Raw genomic sequence first — 17487 nt, 5'->3', positions numbered from 1 at the left:
GACAGTTTCAGTGAAGAACAGAATCAGTCAAGTATAATGTTCATCATTCCTTATTTACTATGATAATTAGATCCTGACATTCTGCACTGTGATGTGCATGGCTTGCTTTGTACAAGATGTTACCCACGTTATTTATCTGGGAGTTGTCTTTTTCCCCTGCCACCAACTTAATGCATTTGTTTTTAGTATACATGCATGGGAAATGAGTGCTTCAGAGGTTCCCGATGGGCCCAGCACCTCTCTAGGTGCATAGCTGGTGACACACAAACAAATAAATCTGCTTCCAGGGACACCACTGCATGAAGCAGAGCTCTGGCTCATTAAAGCAAACGCCTGGATGTGCGTTCAATTGATGTTCTTTATCACTGAAAATGAGGAGTGGTGTGAATGGGTCTCTTGAACTTCTTAACTACAGTCAGGGTTAAGAATGACAGAATCTGAGCCTTGGGAATTGGAAGAAATAAAAGAGTAAACCTGACAACAGAACAGACTGGAGACTGGATCCTGCATCTCTCTTAGGGTGGAACTATGCATTAGCAGATGGCAGCCTAAAAACAATATGTGCTGAGAGAGCTCAGGATGTATGGCAAGATTTTCAACACCTACGCGAGCATTCAAAAGAATATTGTCTGTCAGGGGTGATGCAGGAATTTACAAGTTGCTTTTGTGTGTGGATTTCTGGAGCTATTATCTACATACGATCAGCTTGGAGATGTTGGAGGCAAGTTCAAGGCAAATTTTTACAAAATGGAATACAAGAGCTAGTCACAATATTAATCCATATGTTTTGATGTGAGCACATAAACACATATAAACCAGACCAGACCCTTATTATTGGTAGATCATGCAGCTAGGTTGCTTGTGAGAGGCAGCAGAAAATTGCAACTGAAGAGCAAATCATGATCTTGCCATCTGCCTGGAAGGAATTATTATATAGGGTTTGCTGTCAATCAGCCAACCTGTTCTGAAGCAAAAGCAGAACAGTATATGATTTTTTTTTCTCCATGCTCATTTCATGCACTAATTCCTTGCTCAGAAACAAACCATTTCCAGCACTAGTACAGCACAGGGGTCTCTGGCTGAAGCCCAGCCCTGCGAACAAGTAGATGAGGTGCGGAAGAGAGCGCCTGAAGTGTTATTCTTAAGCAGCAACAAAGCCCATAGCTGTGACAAGCAATTAAATCTAAAGATGTTGAGTTTGTTAAAGTTATGGCATCAGGGCAGTACTGGCTGTTGTGTATCACATAGTCATGACGATTCTCACTTCTTTTGTGTGTTTCAGTGGGAGAACTTTCCCCAATCTCGTTTCTACCAAAAGTGCCTTTTGTGTCGCTTTCTAATTTTGGGGGGTTGGTGGTTTTGGTTCTGGTTTCATGAGCATAGTTAAAGTCAGAAATTGTCTCTGCCTGCCTGCTTCATCTTTTCAAAGATTTTCTTACAAACTCTACCATCTAGTGCACAGTATTTGTGTCCCATCCATAACCAAATGTTCCCTGTGTAGCACCTCTAACCTGAGGATCTCCAAGCATGCTAAAATGGGTGTGTTGAGGCCACTCTGTGCCCCTGCAGAAACCACGGCATTTTAGAAGTAATAAATTTAAATATAATTTAAGACCATATAATGATTCCATTACAGGAGTTCACACTGCAGGGGGCAAGTAGCAAAGAAACCTCTCGATTTGTTAATGTTTTTTTCCACCACTGGCTTTCTTTCTGCTAAGGTGGAAGTAAATACACAGGTTTGCAAATAAGCTATTTGGTCAATCCTGTGGTGTAATATAACAGCTGAGATTTCCTCTGCAGCTGAGGCCAATGCAGAGTTAGTAGACTTCAAAGTGTTCTTTTCAGGGTAGCACCTGGAGTTATAAAGACCAGAAGTGCAGCACTGCAGAGCTGAATTGGCTCCTTCCTTGCATTTGTTTTTTGCAGAGGTACCAGCCAAAGCTTTCTTTCTAAAATAAGATGTTTCTGAGTACAGGGTGGTGTGTTGTGCCAGGATGTGTATTTGATGTGTACGGCAGCACCCAGACATTTCACAGCCAAGAGGGGCATTAAGCTCAAAGCTGAGCTCCATGCTTGTCTAGTATACAGCACAAGCATCCTGGTATGTTTCCCAAATCAGCCTGATTGTGCATTGTCACTGGGATTTACTCTAACCAAGACATGCTTTGCACCTGATAGCCTTTTTGACCTGTGCTAGGTTATGAACCCTTAAAAGGCTCAGGTGGCTTGAGTTTATAAAGTTTCCAATTTGGTGAATGAGGTGAGATGTGTGGGGTTGTGTTATGGTGTTGTTTGCTCCAGAAGTGGAGAATGCAGCTGAAAATATGGAAAGATGTTTCCGAGTTAGGGGAAGATAGAAACAGGAGCTAAACCTGACTGTGAGTGCACATTACTATTTAAGGTAGGTGGTTTGGAGGTAGACCTTTGGTGTTGGAGAACTGGGTTCCTGGTTGTGTTCATGGTGTGTTGGAGAGGTTCTTTCCTTTCGTGGTGATGTGAGGGATCGGGGGTAGCCAGGAAAGGGCTGGTGTATTTTTGAGCTTTGCTCTTTGTGGTAACGTTTTTGCTATGGTTTCTGCATACTTTTCCTACTATTTTCTGTATGCAAGGAGGAGGTGGGAAGCTGGCTGGGTTGGGGGAGAGTCTGCCACAGTGGAGCTGGAAAGGAGATGAGATATCAAGATGGGGGTGACTTGCTGCAGTGCTATAGGGAGGAATTTGTTTCTTTAGATAGCTCTGTTTCTATGATGATGTCTGAAATATGCCAACTTGGACAGAAGGAGTTTATTTTAGTTGCTGTTGAAGCCTCCTTTTTTATTACCTGTGGATAGTGGAGCTCTATTATTTGTTAAGTTTAACTGAAAGATAAGAACATAGCAAGCCTAGAGGGAGTGAAAACAGCCCAGCAACCATGACTGAACTCACCATAGTGAATTTGCTTCCCAAAGTGTCTCAATTATTTTGCTTCTGTCGGATTTGTTTTATTTATGTTGTGACTACTGCAAACGCTTGTACTTTTGTGTCAAAATTGACTTTTCAGCAGAGGAAGTAAATGCTGAACCTATGCTTGAGGACTGATATACTGCAACTGCTAAATTAAATACCCAGTGTCCTGTCTGACTGTAGAAGTACCAATTTTCAGTTCATGCAGCTTTGGCTCATGATTTGTCCCCTGTAGGTGGGTCTTAGTGTGTAATGTGGTTTTAGCTTGTTTAGAAACGCAACTGCAAGCTGACAGTAGTAATAGTCTTTTCTGAAACTAGGAGTATTTCAATAGTATTTAAAGTAATGGGTGCAACTAGACTAACATTAGAATGCCTGGGCTGAAGGCTCTTGAGTTTGTGCTAAATAGAAGTTAAGTACCAATGCTAAGATTCTGTATTTTCAGATCAGGATGATCTCTCCAGCTAATATCTGATAAAGGCTAACAATATCACTACTTGACAAGAACACTGTGGTTCTGTAAAGTTTGATAGCTTTGCTTTTTGGTATCTCTGAATTGAAACTAAACAAGCAACTTGTCTCCATGATGTGAAGGTTATGTTTTACGTTTATATTTTGAATATATCGAGTGCTATTGACACTTTGTATGATAACAATGTACTGCACAGATAATTTGGTTAATCCTTAGCAAGTACTGATCTTGCTGGCTAATGGCAAGTTACAGATAAGGGTTGAGATTTTTTCTGTGCGTTGTCCTACATAATTTAAAAATAACTGGGACAAACTTTTTGATATAAACTTGCTTGACAAATATAGATGTGTTCTTCCCCCCTCTCTTTTCTCTCCTCTCAGGCATGGAAAAACTGCAAGAAGCAGACTCATTGCCTCCCAAACACAGTAATTGTGGAGACCAGACATCCCTTTAACAAACAATAGCACCATCTTTAAGGTAGGCTGAGAAAAAGACCTGTGAAAACCTTTCCTTTTGTGCTCTGTTCTCACTTCTCCCTGCTTTTGTCAATATGCAGACTTGTTATATTTAAATAACAAATCTGCATATTGACTAAAGCAAGGAGAAGGTTTCACTGGTTTTCAGTATATGATCTACTTAATAGCGCTGTTGTGGCTTGTTTTGTTCTTGTTGGCTTTTCTAATGGCTGTGGCTATGCCATCATCTTGCTGGTTGGATTTTCCTGCACATTTTGGGGTGGTGCATGGCTGACAAAACCTGCCAAGTAAGGCTGGTGTGATAGCAAGGAGAGAGATACTGTGGTGATGTGGCATCGGATAACAAGGTGGGAAGGAGCCCTCAGATTTAGCAAGCAGACCTTTTCCACCGAGTGCGTTGTGCTCTTCCCTGATGTTGCTGTATCCTTGGCTGGTCCTCCAATACCTCTGTAGCTGCACTATGCTGGAAATGGAGCAAATTTCCCAGGATCCTGTATTTTGAAGTGGGACAAAAAACTGTATGAGCCAGTCCCTGGGCTCCCATGCGAAATAATTTCCCTGCACATGTTGTTCAGCTCTGGTTCTTCAGGCTTTTGGTGCGTGCAGTCTTTGTGTTTGACCGGCAGAAGCTGTGGTCACCAAGGCAGACAAATCGCCAAGTATTTCTTTGAAGTGTTTCCTTCATGAAAAAATGATGCAGCCTTCTAGCTGAGCTTTTCATGGTCAGCGTGGTTGCCTCCAGACAAATCAGTGCATCTGGTTTTGCCACTGGGAAAGCTAAAGGAGAAGAAAGCCTGACAATACAGGCTACAGGATTTAATGCTGTTAGAGAAGACATAAGAAGGAAAGGAAATGGGTTCAATTCAGTCACTGAGATTGGACCAGGCCTCCTTCAAGAGATGAAGGAAAGTGGTGGGCACCGAGGGGAGTCTCAGGGCAGGGAGACTTTTCCTGGCTGTATATAGAATGTTAGTAAGGAAGTGGATCACCACTGTGAGCATCTGGCTGAGGACTGGGGATGTGCATGTAAAATGTCAAGCATTGGTGAACTTCTATGCACTTAATGTGGCAGTAAGTGTTTGTCTGGGCAAAGCTGATTTCTAGGAAACCCATAGATCTATGTGCTCTTTCTTGTACCAGAAGAATCATGCTTTAATGCTTGTGCTCCCTGTACCACTGGGGAAAGAAACCAAGAGCTGGAAACACATAGGAGGCTTAGGGCTCTGGATGAACGTTGCTGCTTGGCTTGTTTTACTCTGGGCTTTGTGGTTGCTGTTCAGGCAACATGTAGGCAGATCAATCAATCTTCACATGCTCAGCTGCTGGCTTTCCATGTGGGCTGGTTTTCAATGGAAGACAAGCTGTGGGCAGGCTACAGGGCCAAACAAAGCTTCTGTTCTCATACTTTAAAAAAACTACCACAAATCTTGCACGCATAAGACAAAAGAGGGTCCATAACTTGGCATTCAGTGGAGGTAAGGTAAAACTTGCTCTTAGGATACACTTGGCTCATCTGGGGTAGGAACATGTAGGTACTGTGGAGCTGCAAGGTACTGTGGAGCTGCAATGTGCACTGCCTGTTACCCAGGCAGCAGCCAATCTGAGTTTGGCTCTATGGGAAAGAGCTTTGTAGGGTGGGTGGAAGCAGCTGGAGGGGATGGAGAACACAGTCTGTGAAAAGCAAAGCTTCATTGTCCCAGGAGCGCTGGAGCTAATGAGCTTTGCATTTCAAAGGTGATAAGCCTTTTTTAGACCCTGCAAAACAGGGTCTGGGATTTGTCTTGTTAAATCTCTACATGGAGAAGGGGCACCTATGGGGGTGGAGGAGAGAGGCAGAGGAGGCAGAATGCAGAAAGTAGAGGCCAGAGGCCCTTATTTGGGTGCAAGTACCAATCTGCTGTCTGCATGAGTCTGCCTGAGTTGCATATGCTCTCCTCTTCTGTGTGCACAGAGAATTGTGATAAATAGAGGTTCAGGCAGTAAGGAGCATTTATTTTTATTTGCCTATTTTCGTCATTCAGTTGGCATCTCTAGATGAATGGTGGAACCAGGAGAAAAAGGCTGTTCTCCTCGTGAATACAGTTGTCTTGCGTGAGGCAGTCTTTCTCAAATACAGTTTGATGTCTACTGACCCCTTGGAAGCTACCTTCACCCAGATGAAAGTATCATGCTGATGTAATGGTCTGCTTTTGGCAATCCTGCCAACAACCCCATGGAGTCTTTCGGCTGGAGCTGTGGATAGGCAGTTTTCCATTATCTCTGACTGGGAGAGCCTGGGTCCTAGTTTCTGTCTTTCTGGATGCCACCAAGTACCAGAGCGGAGGCGAAAGGACCTCCTTTTGACACTTCACTTCCCAGCACACAGGTGTAGACCACATAACCCAAAGTCTGTTTTGCTCTTCTGCACAGCCTGGACCCATCCTGTCCCAGTGCTGGCAGGAGCTGCCACTGCACAGGATGCTTGACCCAACCTTTGGTCCAATCTCCCTTCTTCCTGGAGACAAACTACTTTAAGCCTTGTCTTTCCATGAGAAAGGATTTTGAAGTCTGCAGACTGCTCACTACTGCCTTATTTTTCCTTCCTTTTTCTGATGTGTCAGTGTTAGTAGCCCTGCATTCAATACATGAACCCATGGGCACATGTAAAGCATCATTCCCTTCCTGTCAAAGCCAGTGACTCCTGAAGTGAGGAGGCTAAAGTAAAGCCCCAAAGCATCAGGTGAAGATGACACTGTGCCCAGCTCAAAGCAGGATAAGAGGAGCTGTTTCATGTTTCATTGGTCCACTGAAACTTAAAATTGGCAGCAAAGACATCAAAGCAGGTGTGAGGATGCTTCTGCAAGATTTGCCAAGGACTCCTCTGTTCCTGTCTGATGCTGGAAGGCAGGACAGGGAAGAGGTTGCAAGCACAGTCTCTTTAATATTCTCTTCTGTTCCTCTGATCTCCCCCTTACCCTGCAGAAGCAACATGTCCTGTGTTTGTGCAGAGCTTGTCCTGAGCAGTAGCAGCATCTGTCAAGGGTTACAGTGGCATTAGCCTCATGGAGCTGGGAGTTAGCAGTGCTTGGCAGAGTTCTGCTGTACCTTACATAAATCTGTATCTTGCATAAATCTGTCTCTGCCTACTCTGCCAAGGTGTGTGCTCACGATTTGTCTGATTCCTCCTGCTGTCCACAAGGCTTTCAGTTTCCTAGAAGATTTTATTTGCTTCTTGAGGCCCCTCTTTCCTCACACCTTCCCACTCCATACCTTTTCCTTCATAGTTTCCCCACGAGTTGTAAAGGGAACATACCTTGTTAAACAGGTGTTATTGTAAATTCCCATCACCTGCCCCTCTGAGGTGCTGCAGAAAGCTTCCCAAAGAGGTTACTTGCATGCAGTACTTCGTGGTACTTAGTGTACATTGGTTGCCTCTCATCAGCTTCCTTGGACGCTACTAGACCTTTCTAAGGGCAGAAAGTAGCAGCAACTGCCCCTGTTCTTGGCCTTCTTCCAGTGTGTAGGGAATTCTTGGGAAAAACAAGAAAACCTTTATTAAATGGAACATATCCCAAACCATGCTTGTGCCGCGTGCTTTCATACAAAGCACCTATAATAATATTGACCTCTTGAAAGCATATCTGGTCACCGTGGGGCTTGCCCTGAGCCACACTCTTCATCCCAGCACTACTCAGGGACCTGATGGGATCCATGCTACAGTGGTGGCCTGTGGAGGGGCCACTCACCAGTGCTCTCCGATGTCACTTTGTCACACCCTCCTCCCAATTGCTTTACTGCTTCAAGGCTGTAATAGAGTGCTGCTCAGGTGCAATGCCAGAAAGCAGTGTATGTTGGTCTGCAGGGCCAATCTCTTAGTATGTATTACCCAATAAAATGCAGTGGCTCCAAAGGAGCATATGGTCTGTCAGGTAAACTCATTGCACCTCTTAAAGAGACTCCACTGAGATATGTGTCCTTACGTGCTGAGAAGGAGGTACTTGAAAGTAAGGGTATTATTGCTATTGTTATTATGGTTTGGAGTCTAGAGCTCATAAGCAGGGAATGTAGTACATCCTTCTACCACAGGTTATCAGTGGAGGAAAAAAGTCTCCCACATTGTGTACAGCATCCGCCCTGGGCTCTTAAAATGGAAGTTTCTGTTTTGTCTCTAAGCCTGCCTTCTTTTGTAGGCAGAGCTGGGAGCTGTAATGCAAGTGGATAGTATGTATTGAGTCTATACAGTGGCTCTCGAAAAAAATAATTACATATGGTACAGGAGGGAGAGGAAACTATTCCATTCCTGTAAATAGCCACTTAAAATGCGGATAATAAATAACTGTAATAAATAATCTTAGCTTTAGCACTTAGGAGGTGCTCTTCTCCCCATTGTCTGCCGAGGTGCGTCAGAAATGGAGTTGGAAAGAAAGATTCCAGAGTTGCGGCAAGGTGTTGGAAAGCCCATGGGAGCAGATAGGAGTCTCCTGCCGTTTCCTGCCTCTCCCGTGTGTTTTGTTGCACTTTCCCTGCACCACCCCTCCCCGTTCAGTCTCGTTTGCCTCTTGCGAGTAAGTGCAAGAACAACGCCCGGGGAATAAAGCCTCTGCCGGCAGAAATCACGCATCTCCCAGACAGCTCATTGGGTGTTCAGTCCTTCGCCCTCCCAGCAGCGCTCTGCCACCCTCCTCTGCCCATTCATACCTGCTCCTCGCAGACGAAACCAGCGGCTCTTGTGTGCAAAGTCTGAGTGCCGGTGTTCAAATGCAGCTCCGGCTGCTAAACCCTGGCGATTAGCGGAGTGCCAGGCTTGGGCTTCCACTGAGGGGCTGTGTCGCTTTAAGGCATGTGATACTTTCCCGAGCAGGCATGTATTGAAATAGGCTCCGGTACTTACAGTGTCGTATAGCCGTGTACGTACCGCTGCCTTACTCTGCACTGCCCGCGCTGGAGTGAGGCTGCTCTGCCCTTAAACATAAACTGCTCCTCGTTCTTAACTATCCTGGAAGCTGCAGATTATTTCAAGATCACTTCAAAGGTCTCGTCGAGCAGAAGGTGATGCTAGGAGATGATTTAAAGGTGAAAATGAGAAGGTTTCCACCCCTCAAACCTTGGCCACTTTTCTGACGGCAGAGTCTGAGAGCTCAGATGTCTCCTTTACTCTGGAAACAGGATTTGTAACGAAAAAAAAATCTTTTTTTTTTTTTTTATCTTTTTTAATCCTGATAAAGAAGATTATTGGGAAGCGATTAAAACCCCTTATTGTGATACAGATGGATTTAAAAAAGTGTTAGATCATTCCGATGAACACTAATAGAGTGCTCTGCTCTTGGTTGGATTACTCAGGTAAGGAGCTTCTTTAGGATTTAAGATGCACAAGGCAGATCTGGAGCTCATCAGATAATAGGTGGAGGAATAGTCACTGCTATGTTTCTTTACTAGTGATAAGATGATCTGTGTGTAAAAGTGTATGTGATAGCAGTTTTCTGACAAAGAAGTGCATAAAGAAATGCTTGTGAGAAATGCTGGGGTTTGAGCAAAGGTAGCTTGAAATATGTAATTTGAGAGATTTTTATTTAAAATAACAAAAAAAAAAAAAAAAAAAAAAGACAGGGTGCTAATAATAAAGCCTGAGTGGGCTGAGTAAGTCTGCTGTCCATGTGGCTGAGAACATGATGCTGGAGGAAAGACATAGGAGCATTTAGCAGACTGCAGAAGTTTGGCTTTGCTTTGCCGTGTTTTAAAGTTCAGCATAAATAAGCTGAATACCTGAAATGTCCCTATGTGAGAGTCGGCTTTCTCTTTTCCCTTGTATAAAAAGCATGAGGGCATCAAATAGGACAAGAAGGCATTAATTCCTGAAGACATGGGAAGCCTACTGGGAGCTCCCTGATCTGAGGGGGTTGAATCTATTTTGCAAGATAAATAGGTCTAAAAGGAGAAGAGGAAAACTACATTGTATACTGCAAAGTAAACAGTTGGAAATGAAATTAATTATATGTTAAGCAGTGTTTCAGACGCTTGGTACAGAGAAAGGAAGAGCCTCATGCTGATGGAATAATGTTTTGGTATTTTCTGTTAATTATTCTTGTCAGTTTATGTGGTTCTTTTCAAGCAATTAGACTAAAAAAGCTTCCAAAAGACTATGTGCTGCTTTAAAATCGAGGCAAAAGACTATTTTATATGCATATAGTTTATTACTACTGTATTTCACTGTTTAATATTGTTAATCTCCTTAATGCAGACCCCCCCGATATAGCACATACAGACTTCTTATTGTCTCAATTTTTGTGTAAAGACATGATTTTTCTCTGTGAGAGATTTAATCTTTCAAAGTCTTTCTTGCTCTGTGAAAATGATGTTCAGCTGATTGGATTACTAGATAGAAACCGGCATCCTGTCATTGGCTGAGTAAGGAGAGTGCCTGAAGTTTGATTAATTTGGCAATATGAAATGCAGCAGAACATGTTGTTAAGGGAACTGGACGATGTGTAGCGTAGCTGAGCCTTGCAAAACTCCGGATCCTTGCAGGCATTGAAGAAAGAGCTGTTGAAGTTAAGAAGTAAAAGGGAAATATAGACAGTTAGTACAATAATGAATACAGGTATGAAACCCACAGTTGTCTATGCTGGATGTCAAAGCGTGCCAGCGCCAGGCGAAAAAGAAATTGCTCTTTCCTTTTGCCATAGGAATATTGTTAACATTTTGACATGATCTGCTTTGTGATAAGATTTAAATTTTCTATTCGATACATGTGAAGTTCAGTCTGGCCGTGCTCCAGTCCCTTTACATGCACAGGTCAAACAAAAGGAAGCTGATTTCATCTGGGGTTGAGAACATAATTCTGAGAAACAATTGCTTTGTTTAGCAGACAGTGTCATGATTAAAAATTAATGTTTTTAAAAGTAAAAAACAAACTGTTACCTTCTGGGTCAGTATTTGCTTTCCATTCTTGGAGTGTTTCTGAATGCATCTCAGCCATCTGAGGATGCTGTATGCGTATCTGTAATGTGTTTAAAATAGTTTTGATGCTGGCTGGGCATCATCTTTTTTCAGCTTCCTGTGGTTTTAGTTGTATTTTTATTTTTTAACTCCCTTATAAGTTCAGCTATGGAGCAGTGTGGGAATGTTTTCCAGCCTTCTATTTGCGTTTTTTAGTCCTCAGATCCTTACAGTTTTGGTTTTTTTACCACTGAATTATTAAAGTTATCCAGGCTCCTGTGTTGACATCTTGTTACCTCAGCCATCCTTTTTGAACACGACCTTAGTTGTATGACAAGTGTATCCTGCAGGGGGGAATAATAACTAAGACACAAAAGACAGGCAAAAAGACTGAAAAACTAAGAAGTACTGTTGTAATGGAAGCTGACTATTCTGTGTGCTGTATGGCATTGGATAATAATGTCTGTCTAATATTTTGTTTAGAGAATGGCAGTGGTCTCTGCAATGTCCTGGGTCCTGTATTTGTGGATAAGTGCCTGTGCAATGCTGCTCTGTCAGGGGTCCCTCCATCACACTTTCCAGCAGCATCACCTGCACAGACCAGGTAGGACTGAGATCAGCTGTGGGATGCCGTAAGATTGCAGGCTCTCTGCCCGTGCTCATGTCTGTCTTGATAAATGATTGAATAATCATAAAATCCTTTTTATCTTTTAACTTTTATGAGTTGCTTGCCTTTGTATTGCACAGCATCTCTTTTTGGTTGTCTAACGTGTTGTGCTTTGCCAGTATGATGTTGGAATATTCATCCTTTAACATCACTTTCTAATAATTTCCTGACACAGGAATCCTATTTTGGATAACCATTAGGTTTCTCTGTCTTTTTCTCTGTCCTTTCTTCTGTCTTTGCTTCTCCCTATTTTGTGCAGGTCTGGAATGATTTTATAAGTCAGAAAGACATTGTGACAGCACAGGTTGGATAACTTTGCAGTTACTTGACCCAAGCTGGACATGGATTTGTTACTTAAAATACTGGCACCAAATCTCGCTCGTAGTCACTAGGGTTTACTGGAGGTCAGGCATTTACCTTGGCATAAACAAGAGGCACAGTTACTCTAAGGTTCTCAAGCTTATCTATAAAAATTAATGGGCTTGCAGAAGTGTAGCCCAGAGAAGAATTTGGGACTGTCTTCCAATGGAGTAAATGCCTGTAAAGTCAGAATAAATCCCACAGGTTAACAGCAGAGATTGCAGCTCACTTTGACTGTTGTGATCCACAGAGAGTGCACATTAAGAGTTTTACTGTGTTTTTATTAGTAACTTTTTCAACTGATAATTATGCTTTTGAAGAATATCTTGCTGTGTTAAAAATTGAGGAGTCAGCATATTCTAGCACATTATTATCATCTGGTTAAAATCAGATGGGCCAAGAATGTTAACAAATTTGTAAGCAAATAGGGGAAAAGTTTTAGGAGCTTTAGAAATGAAAGATGGAAAATGCTAACTCACAGTGATGAATCATTAAAGTGGCAACTAACACTTTAATGGTTTTAGATCTAATGTACCTTCAAAGATGGACAGTCTTGAACTGCAAGTCTTTAGAACCCTTAATGACTCAAAGTTTTGCAACTACTTTCATTGTCCAAAAGTCATAGGTATTGGCATTATCTTCCTTTCTTGTAATGTGTAGTATAGAGGAATAGGGCTAAATCTTTGATAGACCAGCACTTGGTGGCTGTATTAAGGCATCACCTTAACTAATGGTGTTACCTTTACTAGGTAGCAGTGGAAGTTCGAGAGCATTTAAAGTTTGAATGATGAGGTTCTTATTTGGGACTTGCAGAGAAATGTGTGAAATATTTATTAGAATCAAACTGTAAGTAATGCTATGGTTATTTGAGTCTGTCCCTCAGTGAAGGAAATAGGAAAACCCAGCCCAGTTAAACGGATAGGTAAAAGAAAAATGTAATCTTGTTTTGTACAATCAGTTGAAACAAGTGACATTCTGAGAAAAAATGAGAGCTGGGCAGATCCAGAGCTCTGCATATTTGCCTAAGCTTGAAAAATCACCTTTTTTATGAAGCAAGAAGAGCAAGACACTGGATGCATACCAAGTGTTGGGGAAATGTGAAAAATGACAAAAATCTTTCACTCAGAGATGTGATACAGATAGAGTGAAGGTTTTACAGCTGCCTCATCACCTACTTAGAAACAGCCAAGCTTTCCCTCCTGCAAGCCTTTCTCAGGCAGCTTCTCCACACCCTATGTGAATAAGATTGATGGTGTTCTGATCCTAGGCAGCCAATTTCAGTCTCTCAAGAAATAATCCACTACATTGACAGATGAGTGGAATTTGACATGATGTTCACCTCAGATTCAGCTTGTGCTGCACCTGGGAAGTACCAGCTAGTGAGCGTCCTTTAGGGAAACTATTAGAGATTTTGGACAATTTCTGCTGTCACAACAGAAAGTCAAGAGAGTGGGCTTATTTTATAAGGCCATGAATTTGCAGTCTGCCAACAGAGTGTGAAAGGTTGTACATAAAAAGGGATGGAAATATGTTAACTAGCAAACTGAGTGATTTTTAATGTATTCAACCGCAGTCCCCGAGCACACCCTATTTTTCATATTTATAATATTAGGAATGCGTCATTTACTTTTAGTTAGTCACTGTGTAAGTAAGATTAAAATGTTCAGCCAAATAAAAATGAAAAAAAAAAAATGGATGCAGATGAGCCATTGCATAATTTCAGTAATTTAATATTTGGTATATGAAATTTCAACTTATTGAATCATGGCAAGTATAACTGTAATCAATAGCATGCTCAGCATACCTTTTCTTTCAGTGTGTGATTGATAATGAGGTGCTCTAAAATAAGGGTATTTGAGCTGGTCAGCTCCATCATGGGGCTGCTTTGGTACAAGATAACTAAAAAGGCAGGTTCCACCTTGTTTTGTGCTTCTCATATTTTACAAATAGAGTCTCACTGAGTACAGGAAGGTGCAGGTGAAAGACAAAATCCTCATGGAGTGTATTTAGCATAATCAACTGGAACTGAACTCAGTAGATTAGCACAGTGCATATACCCATCTGTGCTGCTGTGGTTAATCCAGTTTCAAAACTGTGGACATCAAGGGCAATATATAAAGTGGTTAGTTTGTCATCAGAGATTTCTGAGCTTCTTGATTTTTCCTGAAACTTAAGCAAGTGTCTGAATGGGTTGAAATAGATTCCTACATTGTACAATCACAAAGCTTAAAGCTTCCTTTTAGTGTAATATAATTTTTCAGTTTTATAATGGAAAAATAATAATAATAATACTTCCTTATTCAATTAGATTACCTAGTGCAAGGTATGAACCTGAAAACAAATGTGATAAATGTCTTTATGTGTCAGCATTTGTAATTGGCTGTAGTTTTATTTTCTGTGAAATGTTGGCAGGCGGGCATAGATAGTAAGGGTATAGTAAATATTGCTTGAATGTAAGATGGGTGATGTTGTATTATTTGTACCTGTTCATTTATTCTTTCTTGTCGTTAACAATGGAAAGCTTGAATGCTGCTGTTAAGCATCCTTAAGTATTGGTGTCTGTTCCTTTTGTTTGTGATAGGTAAAGAGAGCAAGGTAGGCTTTCAGGCTTCTCCTCTGGGATCTGGAGGAGACCTTTGGAATAAGCTAGCCAAACACCATTGCAATGTAATTCCCCTTGGGTAATACACATGGCTTCCTGCAGGTTTTTACGACTGTGTTTCATTTTCATGAAAATTATGTTAGGCAAAGGATGTGTGAAAGCATTCTCAAGAAAAAGTTTTATGTGGAAACAAATCTCCATCTTTTTTCAAGAATGCCATTTCTCTGTGATTTAATAAGAAACAGTGGTAATGAGAAGAAATTCACATTGACTGATTTAGGCAGGAAGATACACACAGTTGTAGAACTGTTAAAGTAGCCTGAGGGTTAGAGTGGGCAGGTTGTGATTTGTAGAGTTAGCTAATGCCTGTAATAGTCCATTGGTCATCTGATTGACAGGTTTCACCCTGCCCAGAGGTAGGAAGTAGATGCTGACATTTGGTTAAGATAGCAAGATATTAGCAAAGTAAAGAATTTAACAAAAAATAACCACCAGCCTTTCAATCATACAATATTTAGCAAATTTTCTGGTGTTGGTCTTCCATGACAAATGTTTTGCCTCTGGTGAGGGCCATCAGCTAGTATTGAATCACACTGGACAGCATGGGCCATGTGCTGCTTAAAAATACAGGATTCACCTGTAAGTTTGTCCAAAATAATTAGGTACACATTAAGGATGCAAGGTTAGTTTTGCATACAGTGTAAAGATGTGAGGCAGACACAAGCAGAAACATGTCAGTATTGCTACAGTAGGTACATTTGCAGATATGTTAATTAAAAATAGGCTTATCCCAAGGAAGAAGTCATGGACTGAATCAAGGCTGGAATCATATGGCTGCTGAACATGAAGTACCTTTTGTTGTGACGGTAGTTAATGATGTACCCATTAAAAATAATCTCAAAAAGTGGTTCTCTATACTTCATATAAGGAGGAAAATCAGTCTCAAAGCAGTTCTACAAAAACTTAACAAGCAACATCAACCTAAAGATGCTCTGAGTATGTTTCTCAGTAGACAGCATTTTGCAGAAACTCAAGTCTGTGGCTGTGAGAAAAAAAATATCTTCGTTCTTATCTTGGCCTTCCCACTGATTTTTATAGCCTTGGGGGAAACTGCATGTTTTCACACTTCAAAAGGTCTGCTGTTTTCACATGCTCAATATATGTGGCTACTCAGTTCAGAACAGCCTGGGAAGAATGCTGGTCTGAAACTAATTCCTCAGGGAAGTGTAAATAAAATATGTCTTTACTTTGTAGAACTGTTGAGATTTTGTAGATGAATTCAACAGCATTCTTGCTCTTGGTATTTATAGAAGCAAGTGTAGAACTAGGTAGTTAATACATAAATGTGTACGGTTTCCATGGTTAGCAAGTATTCCATTAATTGTACGGTGTGAAGGCAAACTGTTGCCTTTGATACACAATGTCCAAACTGCCATGCAACAACTTAGCCAGTATCCATCAGATCATGTCATAGAGATGAAAGCTGGCAAGTGGTGTTTCTCCCTGTGTTAATTAAAATGAACAAACTGACAAGCTGCATGGCCTGGTTCAGTTTTCTTTTACACCAGTAAATGCACAGGAAGTACGGTATGTGTCCTGGTTTGTTCATGATCAGAAAAACCTAATCACAGTGAACTATTCCAGTCACCCACTGGAAATCATCTCTCTTGTGTGAGACCTTTCTGTTCTATACCTCTGGCCTTCACAGTCTGTTCTTGAAAATGGGAAACTGCCGACTTCTAAGAAATCCAGGTTGGGGGTACCTAATGTATTCCTGATGACATTCAAAATATATTTGGATATATGTGGACAAACATTTATATGAATCTGTGTAGGCAGAGAACTGATATAGTGAAATCAACACTTAAGGGTGAAGTAGGATTACTAGCAACATGATAGTGATGAACTGCCTACTGTGCTTATATGATGCACTTGTTTACAGTGTGTATATGTATATATACAGTATATAGTTTGTCAAAAGTAGTGCACCCTTATTTTTCTTCTATTTTTTTTATTTTTATTCTATTTATTCTGAAACACTGAACCTCCAGAAGGAGGAACAACATGGGTATAGTGTTTGCAGCCAGAGAGATAGCTGTGGTTTTGGGTTTTGGTGGATTTGATGTTTGGTATTTTCCTCCTGGGGTCTGTAAGATGTTACTGTTGATGGCTTCTGTCTCTCAGGTAAAGGGAAAAGGCTAGGTAGGCATTGCCAAGGAGCAATCCATGCTCAATGGAGGGTCAAAGGCAAGGGAACACCTCTCTTCTCGCAGCTCGGTTGCAGGTGGAGGAAAGCTGTCAACAGTCATGCTGCTGAATGTGATGCCTTGTTACTTCTGATCCAGGGAGATGAAGTAACCTGAAGGGGAGCAGGTGTTGCAGCTCAATGGACTGTGAAAAGCAGTATAGCCAAGGTGTGCAGTGGGGCGGGGAGCAGACTGCTGTGCCCAGCATGGCTCCATGGAAGCTGTGGGAAGCGTGCCTGTGTTTCCTGTGATTGCCTTCACTATACATCCAGTGTGGAAGAGCAGTGGCAAGGTGCTAACAGCAGCGTGTTGAGAGAAAGGATGTGCTGTCTGCGCTGGCAGTGTCTGTGCTCTGGTCTGGTGTCTCCTCCTCAACATACTCCTTCTTCATCCTGTGCCATTTCAGCCCTCCCTCAGGCCTCTCTGCAGGCAGCCACTGAGGCAAGTGTAAAGCACATCCCTTTGCATGGCAGAAGCTGCTCTGGGCAAAGAGGGACCAAAAAGTGCCTCTTGCTGTGACAGCCCCAGCAGGCACCTTCTCCTCCCACACCAGTATGCTGAGCCTCTCTCTCCAAGTGCAGCCCTGGGGCCCCAAGTGAGTCATGAAGGAACCTTTGAGTGCACTGCACTATTTGTAGCTTGCTGTCATGGTATTAACGACTGTGAGAATTCATACTATGGTGGTTAAGTCCCAAGGAAAATTTGGCACCTACAAATACAAACCCCAAAGGCAAACTACATCACTCTCAGCTGAAGTATTTCTGCTGATAACATCAGAAACGTGCCTTTAATGATTAGCCTAC

The 17487-nt window shown here is 41.9% G+C and overlaps 1 protein-coding gene across 3 annotated transcripts in view; it reads left to right on the top strand.

Moving 5' to 3' along the window:
• The first annotated feature begins 2185 nt into the window (after positions 1–2185).
• TAFA1 (TAFA chemokine like family member 1) overlaps positions 2186–17487 on the top strand; it is a 224030-nt gene continuing 208728 nt past the window's right edge. The window contains exons 1-3 of one of the 3 annotated variants that reach the window (XM_065687210.1): positions 2187–2404; positions 3799–3895; positions 11293–11413. In XM_065687210.1, the coding sequence (XP_065543282.1) occupies positions 11296–11413 (118 nt within the window). In that variant the 5' untranslated portion in view covers positions 2187–2404; positions 3799–3895; positions 11293–11295. Of the gene's footprint in view, positions 2405–3798; positions 3896–11292; positions 11414–17487 lie in introns of those variants that run through there. The other 2 variants (XM_065687211.1, XM_065687212.1) reach the window with 2 other exon arrangements.

This window comes from Lathamus discolor, chromosome 7 (assembly GCF_037157495.1).
Source record: "Lathamus discolor isolate bLatDis1 chromosome 7, bLatDis1.hap1, whole genome shotgun sequence".
NCBI lineage: Eukaryota > Metazoa > Chordata > Aves > Psittaciformes > Psittacidae > Lathamus > Lathamus discolor.
The sequence above is the reverse complement of the archived record's forward strand: the minus strand, read 5'-3'. Positions and strand labels throughout refer to the sequence as shown.